At 47.5% G+C, this 19,294-nt stretch overlaps 1 protein-coding gene across 5 annotated transcripts in view; it reads right to left on the bottom strand.

Annotated features, from left to right (window-relative positions):
* LOC119174939 (acetylcholinesterase-1) overlaps positions 1-19,294 on the bottom strand; it is a 163,496-nt gene that overhangs the window by 120,203 nt on the left and 23,999 nt on the right. For 2 of the 5 annotated variants that reach the window (XM_075894925.1, XM_075894926.1), the window contains exons 1-3: positions 8,349-8,464; positions 8,070-8,129; positions 5,403-6,920 (exon numbers count right to left, since the gene is read on the bottom strand). In XM_075894925.1, coding sequence (XP_075751040.1) covers positions 5,403-6,920; positions 8,070-8,129; positions 8,349-8,392 — 1,622 coding nt within the window. In that variant the 5' untranslated portion in view covers positions 8,393-8,464. Of the gene's footprint in view, positions 1-836; positions 1,652-5,402; positions 6,921-8,069; positions 8,130-8,348; positions 8,465-19,294 lie in introns of those variants that run through there. The other 3 variants (XM_037424770.2, XR_012895294.1, XR_012895295.1) reach the window with 3 other exon arrangements.

Here is a 19,294-nt window from a genome sequence, read left to right as displayed (position 1 = left end):
CTATTTGTTTTTTTTTGTTTTTTTTTCAATAATATCGACTAGGGCTGCATTCTACTGACGCGTACTCAAAAGCTGGCCTTACAAAGGTTTTGAAAGCAACAAGCATCACACCGGCCGCTACACCCTATAGTTTTTTTTCGCGAGAAACATAGCCTCCTAAATGCTTTTGAACAAGCATATTTAATGTGTGCGTTCCAGGATAAATTTTGCGTTGTTAATACTAGATATTTAAATTGAGTAGTATTTATTGAACACCTTTCTCCAACGGTATACGAGAATGAAAGATGACACTTCCTTTTAATAATATCTATGTTGATTTAGAATAATTTTCATCCACTCAACGCCTGTGAAGAGCTGTTTATAGCTTGATTCTCTTTGTGTGTGTTGTATAATAAACAGCCATCTGCGAACAGTTTATGTTGCACACCAGGCTCCATGATAACAGAAATGTCATTGATATACACTAAAAATAACAGTTGTCCCAGGACAGATCCCTGCGATTCTCCCGACAACACTGGTATTTGTTTAATCTTGGTATTGTCGGCACTGTTCGGCTTCGCATGGCTTGAAGCTGCTTTGTCACGACACAGTAAATGGCAAATGTTCAGCAGTTTTACTTCACCATCTTAACCTTTTAGGCTCAACAATTGGGTCACAAAGTTCATAACGGTTTGTTCATATATTGAAAAGAAAACAAAACAATAAATAAAGCAACAAGTGTGTTCGCTGCCAGCAAGCACGAAGACTAGGCAAACCCGAGTGTTACCCATCATTCTCATGGTCGCTGAAGGATCGCAGTGCCAGAGTTCCCTGTAAGTAATTTTAAAACACTGCGGTCTTCCACATCGGGAGGTACTGCAAGCTTTCTGCACTTCCCCTGGTATTGCCTCTGGGATCGGCCCACCCACAACCATGCAACGATGCCATGCTATACGGTCCCCATGTGACATCACACGAACGTCATAGTACATCACAATGACGTCAGATATTTTGGTTATGATTATGGCATGATGCTGTCATATGGCGCCGTCATCACGCGATGAAGCTACTAATTTTCATGTTCTGTGAGCCGTGTAGAGCTTTGGCCTTAAAACGCCCTTCTTCGGCTAACCGAGAACAGACGAAAAGACCACGATTTTATTTTCTCGCTTTATCAGAACACTGACAGCGCGATCTAAATTTGATCTCGAAACGCACTGATTTACGTGTAAAAATGTCCTGTAGACTTTATGTATCCCAGAGCTCGAAAGCTACTCAGTATCCCGCGAAAATGCACAGCGCTATAAAAAAAGTTAAAAACTTTTTTCAGGTGAAAATACAAATGGTTTTCAGGAATTGCGTTTACACCACGAGCTCTCAGAACATATGCAAAGTTTCATCTTTCTTATCTTTGCGTCATTCGGTGTCTCTAACGAAAATGACCAAAACAAGACAAACTTTAGCGATAAATTGATTGAGAAATAAGAGCGTAAACGAACAGCGAAATCTCGAGTCTCGTCTTCAGCCGCCCACAATTCGGGAGCGCCACTGGTCGCAAAAGTTTTGTCGGTAGGCGCTGGATATTTCTTCTCTGCCTTGACCGAGGACGACAAACGTACGCCTGCTGCTGGAATAAGGCGGCCACGGCATTTTGTTGAAAAGTCGCAGATTGCTGCGTAAGAAAGAACCGGGCACCACCATCAAAACTGAGAACTTGCACCGGAGCAAAGGAGCCCATTTTATCGGGCAAGATGTCCCTTTTTTTCTCTTAAAACGGTCGCAGGCAGCAACCAAACTGTCAAGACAAGCTCAAGCACAAGCTATTTAGTCTATAAGTGGGTCTTACTTTATCGAATCCTCTTTGTGGTGTTGTTCACAAAGTATATAGTACAACTGCATGCTCTATTTAAACTACTGTGCGGCTGCCTTCAATTGACAAGTAACAGGTATACTATTAATACCTGCAATATTGCCTGCATTTAAATTGACATGAGTGTCCACGTTTTAGAACCTTGCTTACCCTAATTCGGTCATCAAACACTTGAATCGAACCCATGATGTCGTGCTCAACAGCGATACACTAGAGACACAAAGAAATAACAGTGGGACAATTTACCAAAATGTTTTACAGAAATACGAGTGGTCGGTGTTAATCGGTAAACGTAATTCAGTAGTTGGGCGTAGTGATGAGAACACTGGACCGATATATACGTATACCAAACGAACACACCATAGCTTAAAGGTCACTTGTTTGCAATCAGACCTGTACCATCGCGGATCGTTCTACACTGCTTTCAGAAGCTCGAACAGTACACATAGAAATCACCTGAATAGTTCCATAGCGAAATTGCGAAATAATGGAGCATTAACACAGTACGACGGAACGCAGCTTTGAAACACTGAGCCAGCTGTAAACACCCAATGCGATTTCAGCGGCAGGAGTGGTAAACGGTCCCTTCAGTGTAAATTGAATTCGCAGATCGATCTGGCAACTACCGTATTTGCCCAACTACAACGCAGTCTCGTTTCCAACGAGCACCTGACTTAAATGACCCAAAAACAAAAATAACAGCTATGGGACAGTTTAAACGTCTGCACCCAACTCTAACGTGCATGCGACATTAAGGGTTATTTTTTCCGAAAGAAAGGTGCGCGTTGAAATTGGTTGATTGATTGATATGTGGGGTTTAACGTCCCAAAACCACCATTTGATTATGAGAGACGCCGTAGTGGAGGGCTCCGGAAATTTCGACCACCTGGGGTTCTTTAACGTGCCCCCAAGTCTGAGCACACGGGCCTACAACATTTCCACCTCCATCGGAAATGCAGCCGCTGCAGCCGGGATTCAAACCCGCGACCTGCGGGTCAGCAGCCGAGTACCTTAGCCACTAGACCACCGCGGCGGGGCCGCGTTAAAATTGGGTAAACACGGTATAGGGGAACGGCAACCGAGCGTTAGGCGCCAAAAGCCACCACTGAAAGCCCAAAGTTACAAAACAATATTCATCAAACGATGCAGCCATCATTTGGTGATTGCAACCCACAAGCATACTCTGGGCGCAACGACGTTCAAGGCACTCACTCCAATTCTCGCACGGCACAGCTGACACGGAATACTGCATTCCAGTGAGACGTCCGAGGATTACGTTCATGGTCAACATTTTCAAGATTGGGTGTAGTTCATGTTAAGATGGAGTTATAGTAAATTCCTAAAAAAGGGGCAGCCTTTCTGGTTCTTATTGTGGGTGTATACCGTGTTCTGCTATCTCGATTCCTTCTTTTCTCCCATCTATTTGCGCTGCAGAAACATAGCACACAAACAGCGGGAAGCGGCGCTATCTAGCGTCAGCTACAGGTACCAGCTATAGATCAGGATAGCGCATCGTGCGCCACAGGCTCGTGTACCCTTCGGCTGAGAACTCCACCAACGCCCGGTTCCCACTGAAGGACGCTGCTGCTTCTCTTTCGCAATGCGTTACCTATCTCCTTCCTGCAACATTTCTGGGGGGAGGGGGGATAATGGAACACAAGAGGACTATACAGAAACGGCACACAGTCCCCGCCAGATACCGGTCTAGAGGGAGAACACCAAGTGATCGCCAGGTAACGAGATAAGAAAGCACTACGCCGCTATGCAGTGCAGTCTGCAGCTCTCGAGACTCAGTCGCGAGACTTGAGCAACAGGCAAGATTAACTGAAAGAGTCTGGCAGCGCATGTCTGCAAGCGTGGAGTGAACATTTAGAAGAGCAAAAAGACCGGGATAACTTGACGGGGACGCTCTTAAAGAATGAAAAATAACACGAAAATATGAAATCCAGCTATACTAAGACTGGTAATCCACACTCCTCTTGTGGTATAGGCGTTTTTTCGTCAGTGACATGACTACAATATTGTGTTCGAGGACAATAGAACTCCATCTAGTTTGATTTTTTTTCAAGAAAGTTCATGTTCTGAGATTTCATTATCAAATTTGACATTGATTGATTGATTGATATGTGGGGTTTAACGTCCCAAAACCACTATATGATTATGAGAGACGCCGTAGTGGAGAGCTCCGGAAATTTAGACCACCTGGGGTTTTTTAACATGCACCCAAATCTGAGCACACGGGCCTACAACATTTCCGCCTCCATCGGAAATGCAGCCGCCGCAGCCGGGATTAGAACCCGCGCCCTGCGGGTCAGCAGCCGAGTACCTTAGCCACTAGACCACCGCGGCGGGGTCAAATTTGACATTCAGTACGCTAATTTCGTATTTGTGGTGGCAGTCTTCCCGCAAAGAAAATGCCCGCCCTCTCCTGCCCTTCTTATTTGTATAGACGACACAGGTGCCTGCCAGAAAAATGAGGCAAGTCGGTTTTCATCTTGCCAGCCCAGAGCGAAAGGGGACTGACTATCAGCCTCGACAGATATTTATATAGTGTCGTGCTATAAATATCAGCTACCTTATATGGAAGGCTCCTTTTTTGCGGTGGCTCCTGAATCATAAAGGTGAAATTAGCACACTGACTGCAAACTTTTATGATGAAAATAATTGAGTTAAAATAAATGTGCATCGTCCTCTAGTATATCATGTCCTTGAAGTAATTTATGACATCACAATTGTGCAATTTGAAACGTCATTTGAAATATATTCGTTAGTTGTACAGTTGATGGACCTACTTTTAAATGATAAACACATCCGCAAGTGCCCATAAGAAGCCTCGACTACGAGTCAAGTCATTATGATGTTCTCGTTATGATTACAGAAGCTTCAACTCAAAAAGCACTGTTTATGATTTTACCACTGTCCTTTTTCTAGAATGAATTACGTCTCCACGTTGTAATTTACTACTTACAACTTCGGTTTAGTTTCCCAACTCTTCACCTTCACTCCTCATGACGCATTTGCGTATGTAGTCATTTCACTTCAGGAGGGAATATAAAAAAATACTTGCTAACATTAAATGCAGTCGATTCTTTCAGCTGCTCTTCAACATAACTTCGATGCACGTCTTGTCTATTCCACAGACAGACTTGTAATTTTCGGTTGCTTCACAACTAACCCAATAAGCCCGAAATTTTTAGTCTAAGTCATTCATTTCGTAGCGTAATCTAGCTCCATTACTTCGTTATCTAGCTCCATTACTAGATCTAAAATGTTTACCTCTGCTCAACTGACGCTGCATTTTCAGCCGATTATATTACCCCACAGATTTCAGATTTAACGCTCATTAGTGGCAGTTGGCCTGCAAGGGCGATTGACAAAAGAATGTCCACTCCAGTCACATGTCGCCCAGGACGCCACGTCAAATAAGTGCATAGGCACAATCGAAACAGGCTGACCAATAATATAGCCGTCGTAGAACTAATGTGCGCAAAGTAATTCATTAGTTATCGACCAGCCACAGTGAGACCTTAGATGAAATAACACATTTGCTCACCCTGTTTTCGCAAACGTAGTCCAGCTGTAGATTACGTTTTTTGTGAGCGCCACGAGGTCACGGGGTGCCGAGTGTTCTACAAGAGGCAAGCCGAAAAGGAGGCTCTGGTCGAACGCCGGATCCGTGTGCTCGAGCCAGGCCGGTTCGCTCTTCAGGACGTAGTAGAACACCCGTCGACCTCGCCTGGCAAGCTCGTCCGCAAGAAACTGCAACGGGCAGCGAACCACGAAGTCACCGACCATGTCCGCAAAGGCGACTGTCCTGTTCGTCGCGCTGTAGATGTCATATCTTTTCATGGCCTCCGCGCCGTCGTCAAAGCCGAACTTCCTGAGGAATTTGGAGCCGAAAGATCGCAGGCTCCTGTTGAGGACGCCACTGAGAGGCATGGTGAGAAAAGGCGCGACCAGGGACTCACCCACAAATAACTCGTTGCCCAGGAGCACGTCTTCGGCACCGTACGGCACAGATCCGAGGCCGGCCGGGATCGCGAAGGGCAGCGCGTCATCCTGGTCGCTCGGGTACATTGCGAATTGTGATAGATCCTCCAAGTCTACGTACTCGTACAAATCGAGCTTGGAGAGACACTGGATGGCATCGAACACGTCCTCGCCGTGGTCGCAGTTAAGACGGCTCGCGAGAAGCTTGATGTTGTCGACGCTTCTGGTTCCTCGATTGTCTGGTAGGCTCCAGAAGGGAGACCCACCCAGGAGAATGTACCGTCTCACTAGGCCCTGCGTGAGTGGGGAGATCATGACGTAACCGGCCAACACGGCGCCGGCGTCCCTGCCAGCGAGCGTTATGTTGTCCGGATTGCCACCAAATCGCGCGATATTCTTGTACACCCAGCGCAGGGCCAGGATCACATCGTGAAGACCTACGTTGCCCGGCGCGTTCGCGACATGGCCGTTGAGAAAGCCGAAGGCATTCAGACGATAGTTGGGCACGACCACAACCACGTCACCTTCGGCACTCAGCAGGGTGCCGTCATTGATGGCCTCGTCGTTACCGCCCCTCTGGAAATCACCGCCGTGAATGAAGAGTATGACCGCGCGTACCCGAGAGCTGTCCGCGGGAGCCCAGACGTTCAGGTGTAGACAGTCCTCGCTTATGTTGACGTCCAAGGAATGCGCTCTGGGCGGGTTCCAGGGCTGGTTCTGTGGGCATGGGAACCGCTTCTGGCGAACCATCATGAGGGGTCCCAGGGGGTCACGTTTGGTGCGCTGGGGTTTCAGGGGAACGGGCTTGCGGAATCGCAAGCTACCCAGGGGCGGCTCAGCGTACGGGATGCCGAAGAAGGCATGCAGCTTGCGGTTTCCCACGGAAATGACGCGGCCGCTGTAGACGCGATCGGTCAGGTGGACTTCTACGTGCGGTATCTCTTCGAGCACCGGCTGAATGACAACGCTACGGTGGGCTGCGAGGCTCACCGAGGCGCCATCGTGAAAGCCGGCAGTGCGTTTGGTCGCGATGAAAACGAAGAGAAACACTGCAGAGGCCACCATGGGCACGTACAGCACCCTGCGTTGGAGACAAAGCGGCGTTGATATCGGCTTAAGCGGTGCTTTCGGATAATTTCGCAACTCCCCAATACATGCAAAGTGGAAAGCTGGGCGAGTTGGTATGAAATAATTGTTACCAAAGAGCACGCACTCATGACGGAGGCAAGGTGACCAACACGATAGAAGTGCTCCCTTTCAACATAAGTTCAACATGAAGGAAAGCAGAGGAAAGGTAACGCGCATGCGCCAATATGCAGAAATAATGATCCAACAACATACGTTACACGTTGCTTAAAAAATCGCCTGATACCCCCTCCCCCCATGAAGAGTTGTTAAAAGATATCTGACAAAACCTGCGAGGCGCTATAGGTGGTATGGGCGCAAAAAAAAGATACCTCTTTATTTATTAGTACAAGCGACATCTGCCTCACGCACCTGCGACGTTCCGTTTTGATACGAAACACCTCTCAAATATCACTTGTAATCTTGTCTGAATGACGTAACAAAACCGCGGTGCCTGTGAAATCCGCGGAGCACCCGCACTCCCTGTAATCTTTGCGTAAGGGCGTGAAAAAAAAAGCAGAACCGTTAAAGGCGCAGATTCCGACATCTGCCCGTCTGGCCAACGTGAGCACGGCCACGCGATAACAGGATGCTGTACGACTCCCATGGTGCAAGGAACGTATCTGTAGGCGGGGTTAATGGTGCACACGGGTCTTGACCTAAAGTTCGACTCAAAGCGTCTGTGTTCAACGGGGCTCTTGAATATTTGATAAAACACCAAGTTCCTCAGGAAAATGCACGTAATCAACATAAAAATAAACAGGGCTGTGCGACGGTGTATTGGGTTGAGTTTCAGATAAACATTTATGTACGGGCTTTTCCAATTCAAAGCTTACTGCTAGCTGGCTCTCCGGCCATTTCTTGTTTATTCCGCTAACATTTGCTCGATAAAATCAAACAGCTAGGCTCACGAAGTTTACTCCACAGTTCTCTGAGCATGAACAAATAAGTGTTTCGTGATCGATACGCAACTAGCGGCATACGTCACGTTAGAATGATAATGAAGGTGCTGGTCGCCCACACCAAGCCTGCCGCAACGAAGTACATACTATAACGAACTGGACGTATGACTTAGGCATGGAGTGGCTTCAATGAAAGGACTTACCACTTTGGGATGCTCCTAGGGTTTCCATCGTCGCTTTGCGACACGTCTGGATCAAGGCTCCTGTTTTACAATAGAAAAGACGACCATACATTACAAAAGGCGGGATCTATGTATCCCTATCTGAGAGACTGTCAACGCATTTCACGTCATGTCGCTATGTCTCGAGGAGTGAAAGGAAACAAGCCTTACAACTGCTAGTACAAACCAAACAGCAGCTCACGTGAGTAGCCCTTAGAGTAAATACTGCGTACGCAATTGTTCGCGTTGATATTCACTTACGCCAAGCTGCTTGATAATTCAAAACTCTCGACCTCTGCGTCCATCGCTGCTGGACGCGGCAGAGCCCACTTCTTCTTCACTTCTAGAAACGACGGCACGTGAGCACGTTCACCATAATATTCTTCCTCTTCAGCTCTAAAAATATAGTGCATGAACAAACAACGTAATACACGAGGTAACGACTATGAAAGTCAGTTAACTAAAAATTGTCAGTGGACAGCAGAATACATCAAATCACATTCACTTATAATCAATACCCTTACCAATTATTCAAATATTACTGCAAGAAAAGAAGCATCATTCACGACTAAATAAAATTGCTGGTGTGGTTTGGGCTAACTGGCATTTTATGATAAGAAAATGTGACTGCGTCAGGATTCCCATCTGTTTACACTGCTTGCTCACAACTCTCTATTTTGGTATTATTATGCGTAATGGAGAGGTTAGCATCACTTGCGGTGCCTGATAGAAGTCAAAATATTATACTTTAAAACACGAAAACTTATCGAAACACGCAACTCCACGAAAAGTGCTTATTAGATGCGAAGCAGCTTGGGGTCCAGGTCAATCCAGTGTGCGGCGTGACCACCCTTACAGCGCATGCGTGTCTTCTCCCCCTTTTTCTTCTCTCTCGCCTCGCAACGCCGACACAGGGAGTGTCAACTAGCCAATAACCGCTCCTCCCTCTCTCCCCCCTAGGCCTACCTCCCCTCATCGCCGCGGCGTTTACACTCACATTGCGCATGCGCATCCCCTCGTCCTCTCACTCTATTCTTACACTCCTCCTTTCTCGCTTCGCAACACAGACACAAGCAGCGACTGCTCGTGCCGCATAACCGTTCACTGGCCACACCGTGTCCCACCAACACTACCTCCAAGGTAGTGCCGGTGGGAAATTTCTCCTCCGCATTGTTGAACAACAAACATTCGCTGCACGCGCTTTGCCTAAAAGCGGACAGAGGGGTTTCTGCGTCCAACCGGAGTCCTTTGTCTCTCGTTGACCATCACTGCGTGCTTTGCGCCTACCCAGGTTTCTCTCCTGCGCAACGCGGTGATGAGAGCCAGCGTCAACGTCGCCGCCAAAGTAAACGCTAGCGCCCGCTGCTTCGCATCTACAGATGGTTCCTTTTAGCGGAAGATGGTGTCATTTTTATCTGTTACAAAACACAGTGTTCGCTGGTTTGCAAATGAATTGAAGTAGAAAATTCATTTCCTCATAATCCGGCGAAGCACAGAGTCGACCTGGCTCGGTTCATTGGTCATCGTTGCAGAATGTCGTACGAGTTATGTTGGATAGAAAATGCCAAAGTTTGAGACAAGGGTGTCTCATTCTAACATAAATAAGTGTCTATCATTCCCTTCCTGCCTGATCAGCTCTTCAGTTTAGTATTTCTTTTGTGTTTGTGTCATAGGCCAGCAAAAAAAATGAAACTCATTCTAACTCACAAAGAGTTATAAGCGTGCAAAATATAAAGAGTGAATAATGCCTACAGATATAGGTATGGCTCACCGGAATAGCTACCAACGTTTAAGACTTTAACAAGGCACGTGGTAGAGCTTGCCAGTTCATGGTTTCAAAAAGGCCTAAACTTCACGATGAAGACAGGCAGAAAAGTGGAGCACACACACAAGCGCAAAACTTTTAACTAACTTTATTTTGCTTATGAATTATGAAAGCTTATGAATTTATGGGTAACAAAACACAAATAGCAAGACACCGTCGCAATGACACCGTAAAAAAAACGTGCGCATGCACGTCACGTACGTAGGAGTGACTTCATGGGTCTACATAGGAATTGTATTTCGTCCCTTGATAATGATATCGAAGGAGAGCTGACACGGCTACCTCCCCTTTTTGAAATCAGAAACGCCTAAATGACTTCCATTCTGTTCTCTAATTGACCTTCGACAAGACCTTGGTCTTTCACAGAGAAGGCAAACAGCTCTTGCTATCTGAGAAAAGGACCGAGTTTGTTGGACAAACAGCGCGTCTTACTCTTGCGTCCATTCGACGAGCTTCTACGTCGGAGCGCACAGTCACGAACTTGGGCAACGTCAACGTCCCGGGTGACATCAAAGACACCCTGGAAAAGGGACTGAAGTTCTGCTTCGAACCTCCAACAAGCCATTTTGAGCTAATCTATGGCCACGGTGTGGCGGGTGCGAGCACACTCTGCTGGCCATCGCAATCAGGAGCACGATCAGGAATATGTTGAACGAAAGACAACCTCAACCGGACTTCGCTCTTTTGCAATTTCGGGCGACGTGACGTCAGGCGGAACTGTATGCCTCGGGGATCCTAAGTGTATGGCAGCAAAGGCGCGTATGGCAGCACCATATGGCAGCCAACCGGTATGACCGTATGGCAGCAAAGGCGCGTCGGCACGAGAAGCAGCTCCCTCGACGGCGGTGGCATGAGTGGCGTGAGAAACTTGGATCTGGCATGGAAAACAGAGCTCTTCGCCATGCGTTCTGGTCGATGGGACACGGTCATAAGCAACCTGAATCTGCAGCAAGCGTTAGGTTAGCGATGAAAAGTATACGCCACAAGAATTTGCAGAGAAGGCAAGAGCATTTTCCGCAACAAATGACAGCGCATCTCCTATAAGATGCACCGAAATTGACTAGCCTGACCCAAGCGCCAAATCCGATATATGCAGTCCTTTCCGCGTGGCCGAACGATTAGCAGCGATTGAAACTTCTTACGAAGAAACAACAATACGTGGTCCCGACGGTATTCCTTACAACGTTTTAAAGAATGTGGAAACTATAGCTCTTGGTACACTTCTGCAGGCTATTAATAAAGCATGGGAGACTGAGGACGTCCCATCGAATCGGAAACATCCAGTTCTCGTCCCAATTACAAAACCAGGAAAGTATCCACTGCAATCCTTACGCCCTATTTCATTGACTGCTACTGTCTGCAAGCTTGCTGAAAATATGCTGGCCACACGTGTTTCCTGGTGATTTGAACGACATGATAAATACCATCCGGTTCAAATCAGATTCCGTTTTCATTTGGGGACTCAAAATTGACTTTCTCTCTCGTGGGAAGACATTTTACAAGTTTTTCAACACAGCCACGCAGTACGCACTGCAGCAGGAACGTACGCAATGCAAGCTTACGACAATATAAACCATAAAGTCATTATATCCAACCTCATCGAGCTGGGACTTCCACCGTGGGTAGTAAGATTAAACTGCTTTTTTCTTCACAATCACACATTTGCGATAAGAGTAGATGAAAAGCTTGAAGGTTGCTTCATGTCCAACAGAGGTTTCCCGCAAAGCTCCGTTTTTGCTCTTCTGCTGTTCAACATTGCTCTAATACATCAGCTTGGCAACTACACCGAGTTCCAAACATGAAGTTTCTGATCTACGCTGATGATGCGACTGTGTGGTCTGTGCATAAAGACGTCTCAAGATAAGCACAACAGCTTCAGAAAGCCCTTGATGTACTTCAGAACTACACTCGGAACGCAGTGTTACACGTCCGCCCAGCAGAAATCAAGCTATGTTCTCCTGGCTAACAAGGTCGATGCCGGAAGATCAAGCAGTGCCCTTTTACATTTACACGAGGTGCCACGACCATTTCTGAAGTTTCGGAGGTCCGTATACTAGGTATCGATATTAACCAGTCCGGCAGTAATGTGCACTGGCTTCGCAAAGTCCGACAGAATTTCACAAAAAAACCTTCATCTGATTTGCTGCATTGCATCAAAAGTAGCTGGAACTCGTACAGATGTAGCTCGACGGCTCGTCCACACAGTTTTGCAGCCAAGAATCCCGCAACAGGCGCACTTTAAACGGTGAACTTAGGCACACCAGGCACAGTCGGAGACTATTAACCGTGACACGAAGCGCACAACAACAGCGTTAGCCCGCATCACTCCCATACCATCTTTACAGGAGCAACGCAGAACAAAGTCGCAGAGCTAATTTCGCAAAGAGAAAATATCGTGACATCAATAAGCACCTTTTCCGGTTGTCGCTGCGTTGCATGGCCACTTTCAACGCGGCTCTCGCATTGACAACCAGCCCGAATCTATGCCTCCCTGTGAATTCATCACCATCACATCTAATAAGGCAACAAATTTACGGCGCACCGATACATCAGGTACAATTGACGAACGCTCCATCATCGAATTGTCATCAAATTGTCATCATTGAATTGTCATCGAATACCTGCGAACTGTATACAGATGCTGTTACCCTACAGGACGGCGCAAGGACATCGTTCTTAAGTACTGCGCATACTTTTGTCTATGGTCACCTGCGTTATCTATCTGCGGAAGCCAGTACTCTTGTGATGGAACTTCAAGCCTTCCATGACGCCGTCCACGATGCCACCTCTAAGCTTCCTACAATTGAGCCAATCGACGTCTTCACTGAATCCTCAGGAGCTATTCAGGAGCTCAAGAAACTTCACAAGGCGATGAAAATCTGCGAGGTGAAACAGACTTGCTTTCGTTCCTTCCCGCCATTTCGCGAAAACCATCGACCTCTGTGTTTCGTACCCCGTCCAAGTCGCCGCGAGAACAACAAAAGGGTATTTTTCCCTCTGACCACATACACACACAATGCCAAGTTCATAAGATAAAACACGATACAGCTACTTGCGTTAATTTACATTGAATTCAAGGCAATGCTGCGAACCCACACAACATCGCTGCTGACCAGCAGGCACACTGTCCTCCAGATATACACCTTCCAACTATTCCCCCTACACTTCTGTTCTTAGACTTACTCCATGCCCGTCAAAATGTTCTTCGGCAGAATACACGTGCCCCCACTATGGTGGACTAGTGGTTAAGATGTTAAGATACTAGGCTGCTGAACCGCAGGTCACGGGATCAAAACCCGGCTGCGGCGGCTGCATTTTCGGTGGAGGTGAAAAGGCTGTGGGGCCCGTGTGCTCAGATTTGGGGGCACGTTAAGAACCCCAGGTGGTCGAAATTTCCGGAGCTTTCCCCAACAGCGTCTCTAGAGTCCATTTGGTAATTTTGAGATGTTAAACCCCACATATCTATATATCTAAAATACACCTGCTCTTATCTCACCGTGTGTCTGCTCTCTCCCCCCTCACCTTACACCGGCTGTTGTGTCATCATAGAACTGGTCCCTTTTACCAGTTCGTGATAAATGTCGGTATTGTACTACTCCACTGATGCAGGCAGATACATATCACCTTATCAGTACATGTAAAGGGTTGCAGACGGAACGCTCCCATCACCTCCTGCAAGCCGGCCTTCGCTACAGCGACACAACTAGTTGCAAACACTGAATACATTGCAACACGATCCACAAGACACGTTTCAGATTAGATTTGTGGGGTTTAACGTCCCAAAACCACCATATGATTATGAGAGACGCCGTAGTGGAGGGCTCCGGAAATTTTGACCACCTGGGGTTCTCTAACGTGCACCCAAATCTGAGTACACGGGCCTACAACATTTCCGCCTCCATCGGAAATGCAGCCGCCGCAGCCGGGATACGAACCCGCGACCTGCGGGTCAGCAGCCGAGTGCCTTAGCCACTAGACCACCACGGCGGGGCACAAGACACGTTTCACTACGTATACAACACCGGCCTAACGGCACACATTTATTATAAATACACGCAAAAAAAATTTTATGCGTTGAAGGCAAGTCTATGTCGTAATAAAAAAAGGGGGATTTTATGCTCTGATGGGAGCACATGCTCTATTATTTGCGCACTGGCACGGGCAGCGATTTCGCAGAGCATTGAAAGAGGTGCAATAGCAAGAGCTGTTGGCTTCTTCTGGAAAAGACCAAGTGCCTATCAAAAGCCAGGTCGGGAATTGAAAGGGAAGTCATTGAGGCGTTTTTCATTGCAAGAAGGGGAGATAGGTGTGTCAGCTCTCCTTTGATATCATTGTCGAGGGATGAAATAGAATTCTTAGATGGACACATCAGGTCACTTCCCCGTATGTGAAGCACCCGAGTGCCTGTTTTTTTTTTTTGCTGTATTATTGTGACTGTTCTTTGCTCTTTATGTTTTGAGACCTATAAATTCACCGGCTTTCCATAAATAAAGTCAGCTGGAAGTTTTACGCTTGTGTGTGAGTATGTGTTGCTTTTTTTTTTCGTCCAGTCTTCGTGGCGCAGTGTAAACCTTTTTGAGTTGAAGCCTTTACTATATAATACAGGAAATAATCACTGCAAGTTTCACACAAGATTGTATACATGCTATTTGTTCTCATATAGCGTTTACCCGTTCGCTCTGTTGATAGAGAAATAATTCGGCTCATATCCAAACTAGGTGAACGGGTATGCACGGTGTCGTGCTAATACGGTTCCATTGCTAATAAACACGAGGCTACACACTGCTTAACGAAATCGCGGGAAAGTTCAAACCTAATTGGGCGTATAGGCCTCGTCTTTTCTTTTTATTCTTTCACGAATGCGCACAGTCACGAAATCATTACGTTAAGTAACATAGATTGCATACATACCCTGCCTCTGCTATACCAGGGGTATTCTATTGCTCCACACCTAAATTGCACATTTTCCCACACATAATTCATATTACGATATACTCATTGGCTTTTCTGGTACCCTTATTCGCCACACAGAACGCCGTGAGCTCGCGCACACCATCTAGGGACCTTAGCGCACACGTGGACACAAAGGCGGGATATCAGAGCGCAGGTATTCAACAATGCGATCAAGATGCAGCTTGGAAGTTACGTAAACTGTTCGTTGCGAAACCGAGAAACCATGGTCAATGTTAGCCGACACTGATCGCGCTTCCCGGAAAAGACAAACGTGAGACGCAGGCAATAACTTTGGATTACCGACTGGCTACAACGGCGTCGTTGTTATTCCTGAAAGGTTACGAGAGAGTAAATTATTATTGCCATAGAATAAACCGGCATAAGGCAAACAGGTCGATGTTATCGAGATTAAGAAAGGAATTACACACTTAATGACATGCTTTGGCCGCAAATAACACACTCACAAAGTAAAGGAACACTCAACGACAAGAACGTGTTCCTTTACTTTGTGTGTGTGTGTGTGTGTTATTTGCGGCCAAAGCATGTCATTAGGTAAGTACCAACTAGGCCAACAATCAGTGTATATTCTTACGAATTACACCCGCATCGGGGTATACGCGGTAATTTGATCTTTCATGAACCTGTGCCACGTGACAGTAAAAACGCCTTTTCATGCATTGACCTATAGTGAGCGATTCAATGTATACGGTATTATGCACGTGGCATTGACAAAGGCCTTCGGTGGTATTAGGAGCGACCGGGTGAAATACGACGGATTGGTTAATTGGAGCCTGGTGTATACGGACTAAAAGAAGCCTGTTAACACGCGGAACAAGGCACCTTTGTTATTCTCACTGTAAGAGACACGACACATTGTGTTGCACCGATGCTTTATATCTGTGGCACAACCACGTGCTGCATGCCGCATTCACTCCACCGCAGGAGTCGGTCTAACTGTCACTGGCAGACTATTTTTTTCTCGAACTTTTGAAATCAGAAGTGTAACAATACCGTCGCGTCAGGTGCGTGCAAACGCACCAAGAATTTAGCATATTCAAAGTTACGTGACGCTCCAGACAAAAAAAAAACGTCGCAAATGGTGGGAAATACCACCACTTTTTTTTCGTTACCATTTAAAGTGGCACAGTTAGGTCCACAAGCAGTGTGTGGCACCGACCTAATTTGTTGAGGAAATACCGCGAGTACAGCCCTATATATACCCGTACCAGCAGCTGCTGCTACGATCTCAGAGTAGATCAAATGGTCTCGCATTCTGTGCTCTATACAAGTGACAAGCACACAATTGGGAAATCCTACCCACTTTAGTGTGATGTAGCAAACTTATTGATGCATACTTCACCTAGCATTGATTGCCATGGTGCGCGGAATGGGCCGAAGTTTCATTATCAGTATTCACACTGATGAAATCGGACAAAACTTGATTCACTTATAAGAAAGTGCCACGAGTATTAGCCGTAGAAACTGTTGCCAGAAGAGGTTTCAGTGCGCTTACTTGCGCACGTTAATACACATCCAACAATACGAACACGCTAAACCAGCAGTATAGACAGCAATGAACTTCTCAAGGCTCGGCACTGCGTAGCATTCCAGGTACTAAGCGTGAGTTTTGCGATTAAGTTTCGCAGTGTAAGAAACAGGCTTGTAAAGCCACCCTTGTAAAGAGATGGGGAGAGAGTGGGGAGGGGGGTATAGCCACATAGTTCACAGAAACAAAATATGACAAAAGTATTCAGGTGTTATGAGCCGCGTGTAGGGATCCAAATATCCAATCGCTAATGCTGAAGGTGTCATTACAAATTTGCAGAGCCTGAAAAAACAGTCGTGTTGTTTTTAATTATGCAGAGACACTTGTTCAAGTGTATTTAATTATCGCTTTCTTCCGTTTGCACTTCCTATTCACCACCATTTGTTGCAATGCACGGGCTTGCAGTGCCTGTTCCCATGGCGACGATGTTATTTAACTAGCATCACAGGCCTAGAGAGTCGGTCTGCAACCGTGGTAGTCCACTTGTTTCACTCGCTGCTGCGATTGGGCAGAGGACTTGGGCCGTACGAATGGAGAGAGTCTGCTTCATTCGTATGTCGCTCACCTCAAAGACTCACGCGGCTTCCTTCGCGACCGCGAATCGCAGAGGCCAGCTTGCATGGGATCACCCCTGCTGTCCTTCAGATCGCACGCGGCATCCGAAGCACGGAGGCTTCGCCACGGACTCTCGGTCAGCACTGCATCGTACGTCACCAAGCAAAGCCGTCACGACTTCCATAGGTTGCACTTTGCCTCGGGATTCATGACTGTGCGGTTGTTGCATCCCCATAGGTTGCTGAATACCCGGGTGTTAGCAAAGGCGGCGTTGACGGCATGCATTTCTTCCTTCCCGCTGCGTAGGGCCAGTTGAGTGGACGGCGACACCGGAATGGTGTTGTGACATTTGCCCATGGCAGCGAAAATGAAGAAGCTCCTTTCCGTGCTGTGGTTCCCAGGGAACACGTAGCCCTCCCACTTGGTGCCAGAGAAGTGTCGAAAGGCCAGTTCCCAGGCTGTGACGTCGACAACCAGTTCTTCAATCGATCCGTAACTGTCCAGTTCCGCGAGCTTGTAACGATCGCAGCTCTGCGGCGTGCCAGGCGCCTGAGCGACGAAGCTAAAAACGTGCCTCGCCAACTGCGTCAGGAGCAATCTGTACACGTCGTGCACGGTGTACGGGTACCTGACCAGTAAGTCAAAGTCCGTATCGTGGAACAAATCGAGGAACGGGACCAACGGCAAGTATAGCGTACGCTTCTCCAAGTCGAAGTCAGGTGTCGAGGCGAACAGAGAAAAGACCGACTTCCAGCCCACTTTCCGTCGAGACAGCGACGTCTCCACCGTGCGTCTTTTGAAGGCGACGTACTCTTCAAGAAAAAAACCAGTCGACATGTTGCCAGCGTAGGGAAGCGTAGTTCGCGTGGCGTTGAAGTCAACGACCTTGATTGACGTGCCGTTGATGAAGCTGAAGCAACTTTTAGCGCGCTCTCCCGTACACCACTGCAGGTCAGGGATTCGCGCGCGAAGCACCCTCCGAAGTCGGTCGGTCACGGAACTTACGTTCACCAAACGCATGTGAGTCTTGGCGTACTTCGCGATGACGCTCCAGAGTAGAGTAGGGTCCATGTCGTCTATGAACCAAATACACCGCTGCCAGAGTGTCCACGACGAGTGCCAACGTTGTGACATCCAGGCCATTTGAGCGTGAGACATGGTCTCGAACTCGTTGGACAGTAGAGGAGACACGTGTACGAGCACGCAGAAGCCGAGGTAATTGTACACGTTCGAGCTCTTTGTTCGGCTTACGAGAGACTTGAGGGCCTTGAAGAAAGCCTGATTGTAAAGCTGCAGCGAGGCGTTGGATTTAACGGTGACTACACCTTCCAGCGTGTGCCTGACCAGTACGGCGTAGAACGGCTCCAAGCCCAGGGTTGTAAAGCGGGGTCTTTCCTTGAACTTGGCGCGAAGTTGAGCCAGCTTCCCAACGAACTGTAGTACTCTTTGGGAGACGTCTTCGTAGAAGTCCGAGTCAAACATGCTTGTCGCGCGATACAGTGAAGGAAGGTACCAGGTAGGCAACCGAACGTCGCCGTCTGTCTTTGCATACAGTGGTGGAATGTCCAGGCGTATCGCGGACTCGGAGTCGTTCTTCGGATCCGGAACGTGCGATACGGTGACCAGGGGAGAAATACCGAGCGCCCTGAATATGCGAGCATGAATACTCCACATTTCGTTATGACTCAGCACGTTGTCCTTGTAGGGCCACTTTCCGAGTCCCAACCTCTGAAGCAGGGAGCTCACAAACAACTTGGAGTCCACGTAAGACGTAGGTTCAAGACAGGTATCGTACAGAGCAACTACTGCGTCGTCTTTCGGCTCCTCGGCTCTTCTTTCTTCAAGAAGAGTGTGAAGCAACACCTCCGTCTCTTTATGTTGGTCTGTCCCGAACGAGGACGTCTCGTTCTGTCCGGCCTGAGACCAGTTGCCGCAAACGAAAGAGTAAAAATCATCGCACGGGTGCTCATCCGAGCTAAGCACCCACCGCGAAGTCTGGTACGCGCACAGAATTCGTCTGCACGGAGGCACGGTCTTTGCAGTTGAATGTGCACTAGTTGTACTTATGTCTACGCTCGGTTTATCCGTAATGTGAGAAATAATGTCGACCTTTACTCTCACGCCGGCGCTACCAGTGGTGGCGGTTGGCGGCGCCCTCGTGCTCTTTGTGACAAAGCTCAAGAATCTCAAGGCCTTAGTCACCATCACTTGACCATCTCTGCTCTGAGAAAACAAGTACAGACCTAGCGCGAGCGCTGAAACCACAGCCAGTGAGCAGCAGGCGAACAGAGCGCAGGCCGCAGACACCGGGTATTCTTGGCTTCCCTG

Source organism: Rhipicephalus microplus, chromosome 5 (assembly GCF_043290135.1).
Source record: "Rhipicephalus microplus isolate Deutch F79 chromosome 5, USDA_Rmic, whole genome shotgun sequence".
Lineage (NCBI taxonomy): Eukaryota > Metazoa > Arthropoda > Arachnida > Ixodida > Ixodidae > Rhipicephalus > Rhipicephalus microplus.
Note: the sequence above shows the minus strand (reverse complement) of the source record. Positions and strands in the feature narration are given on the sequence as shown.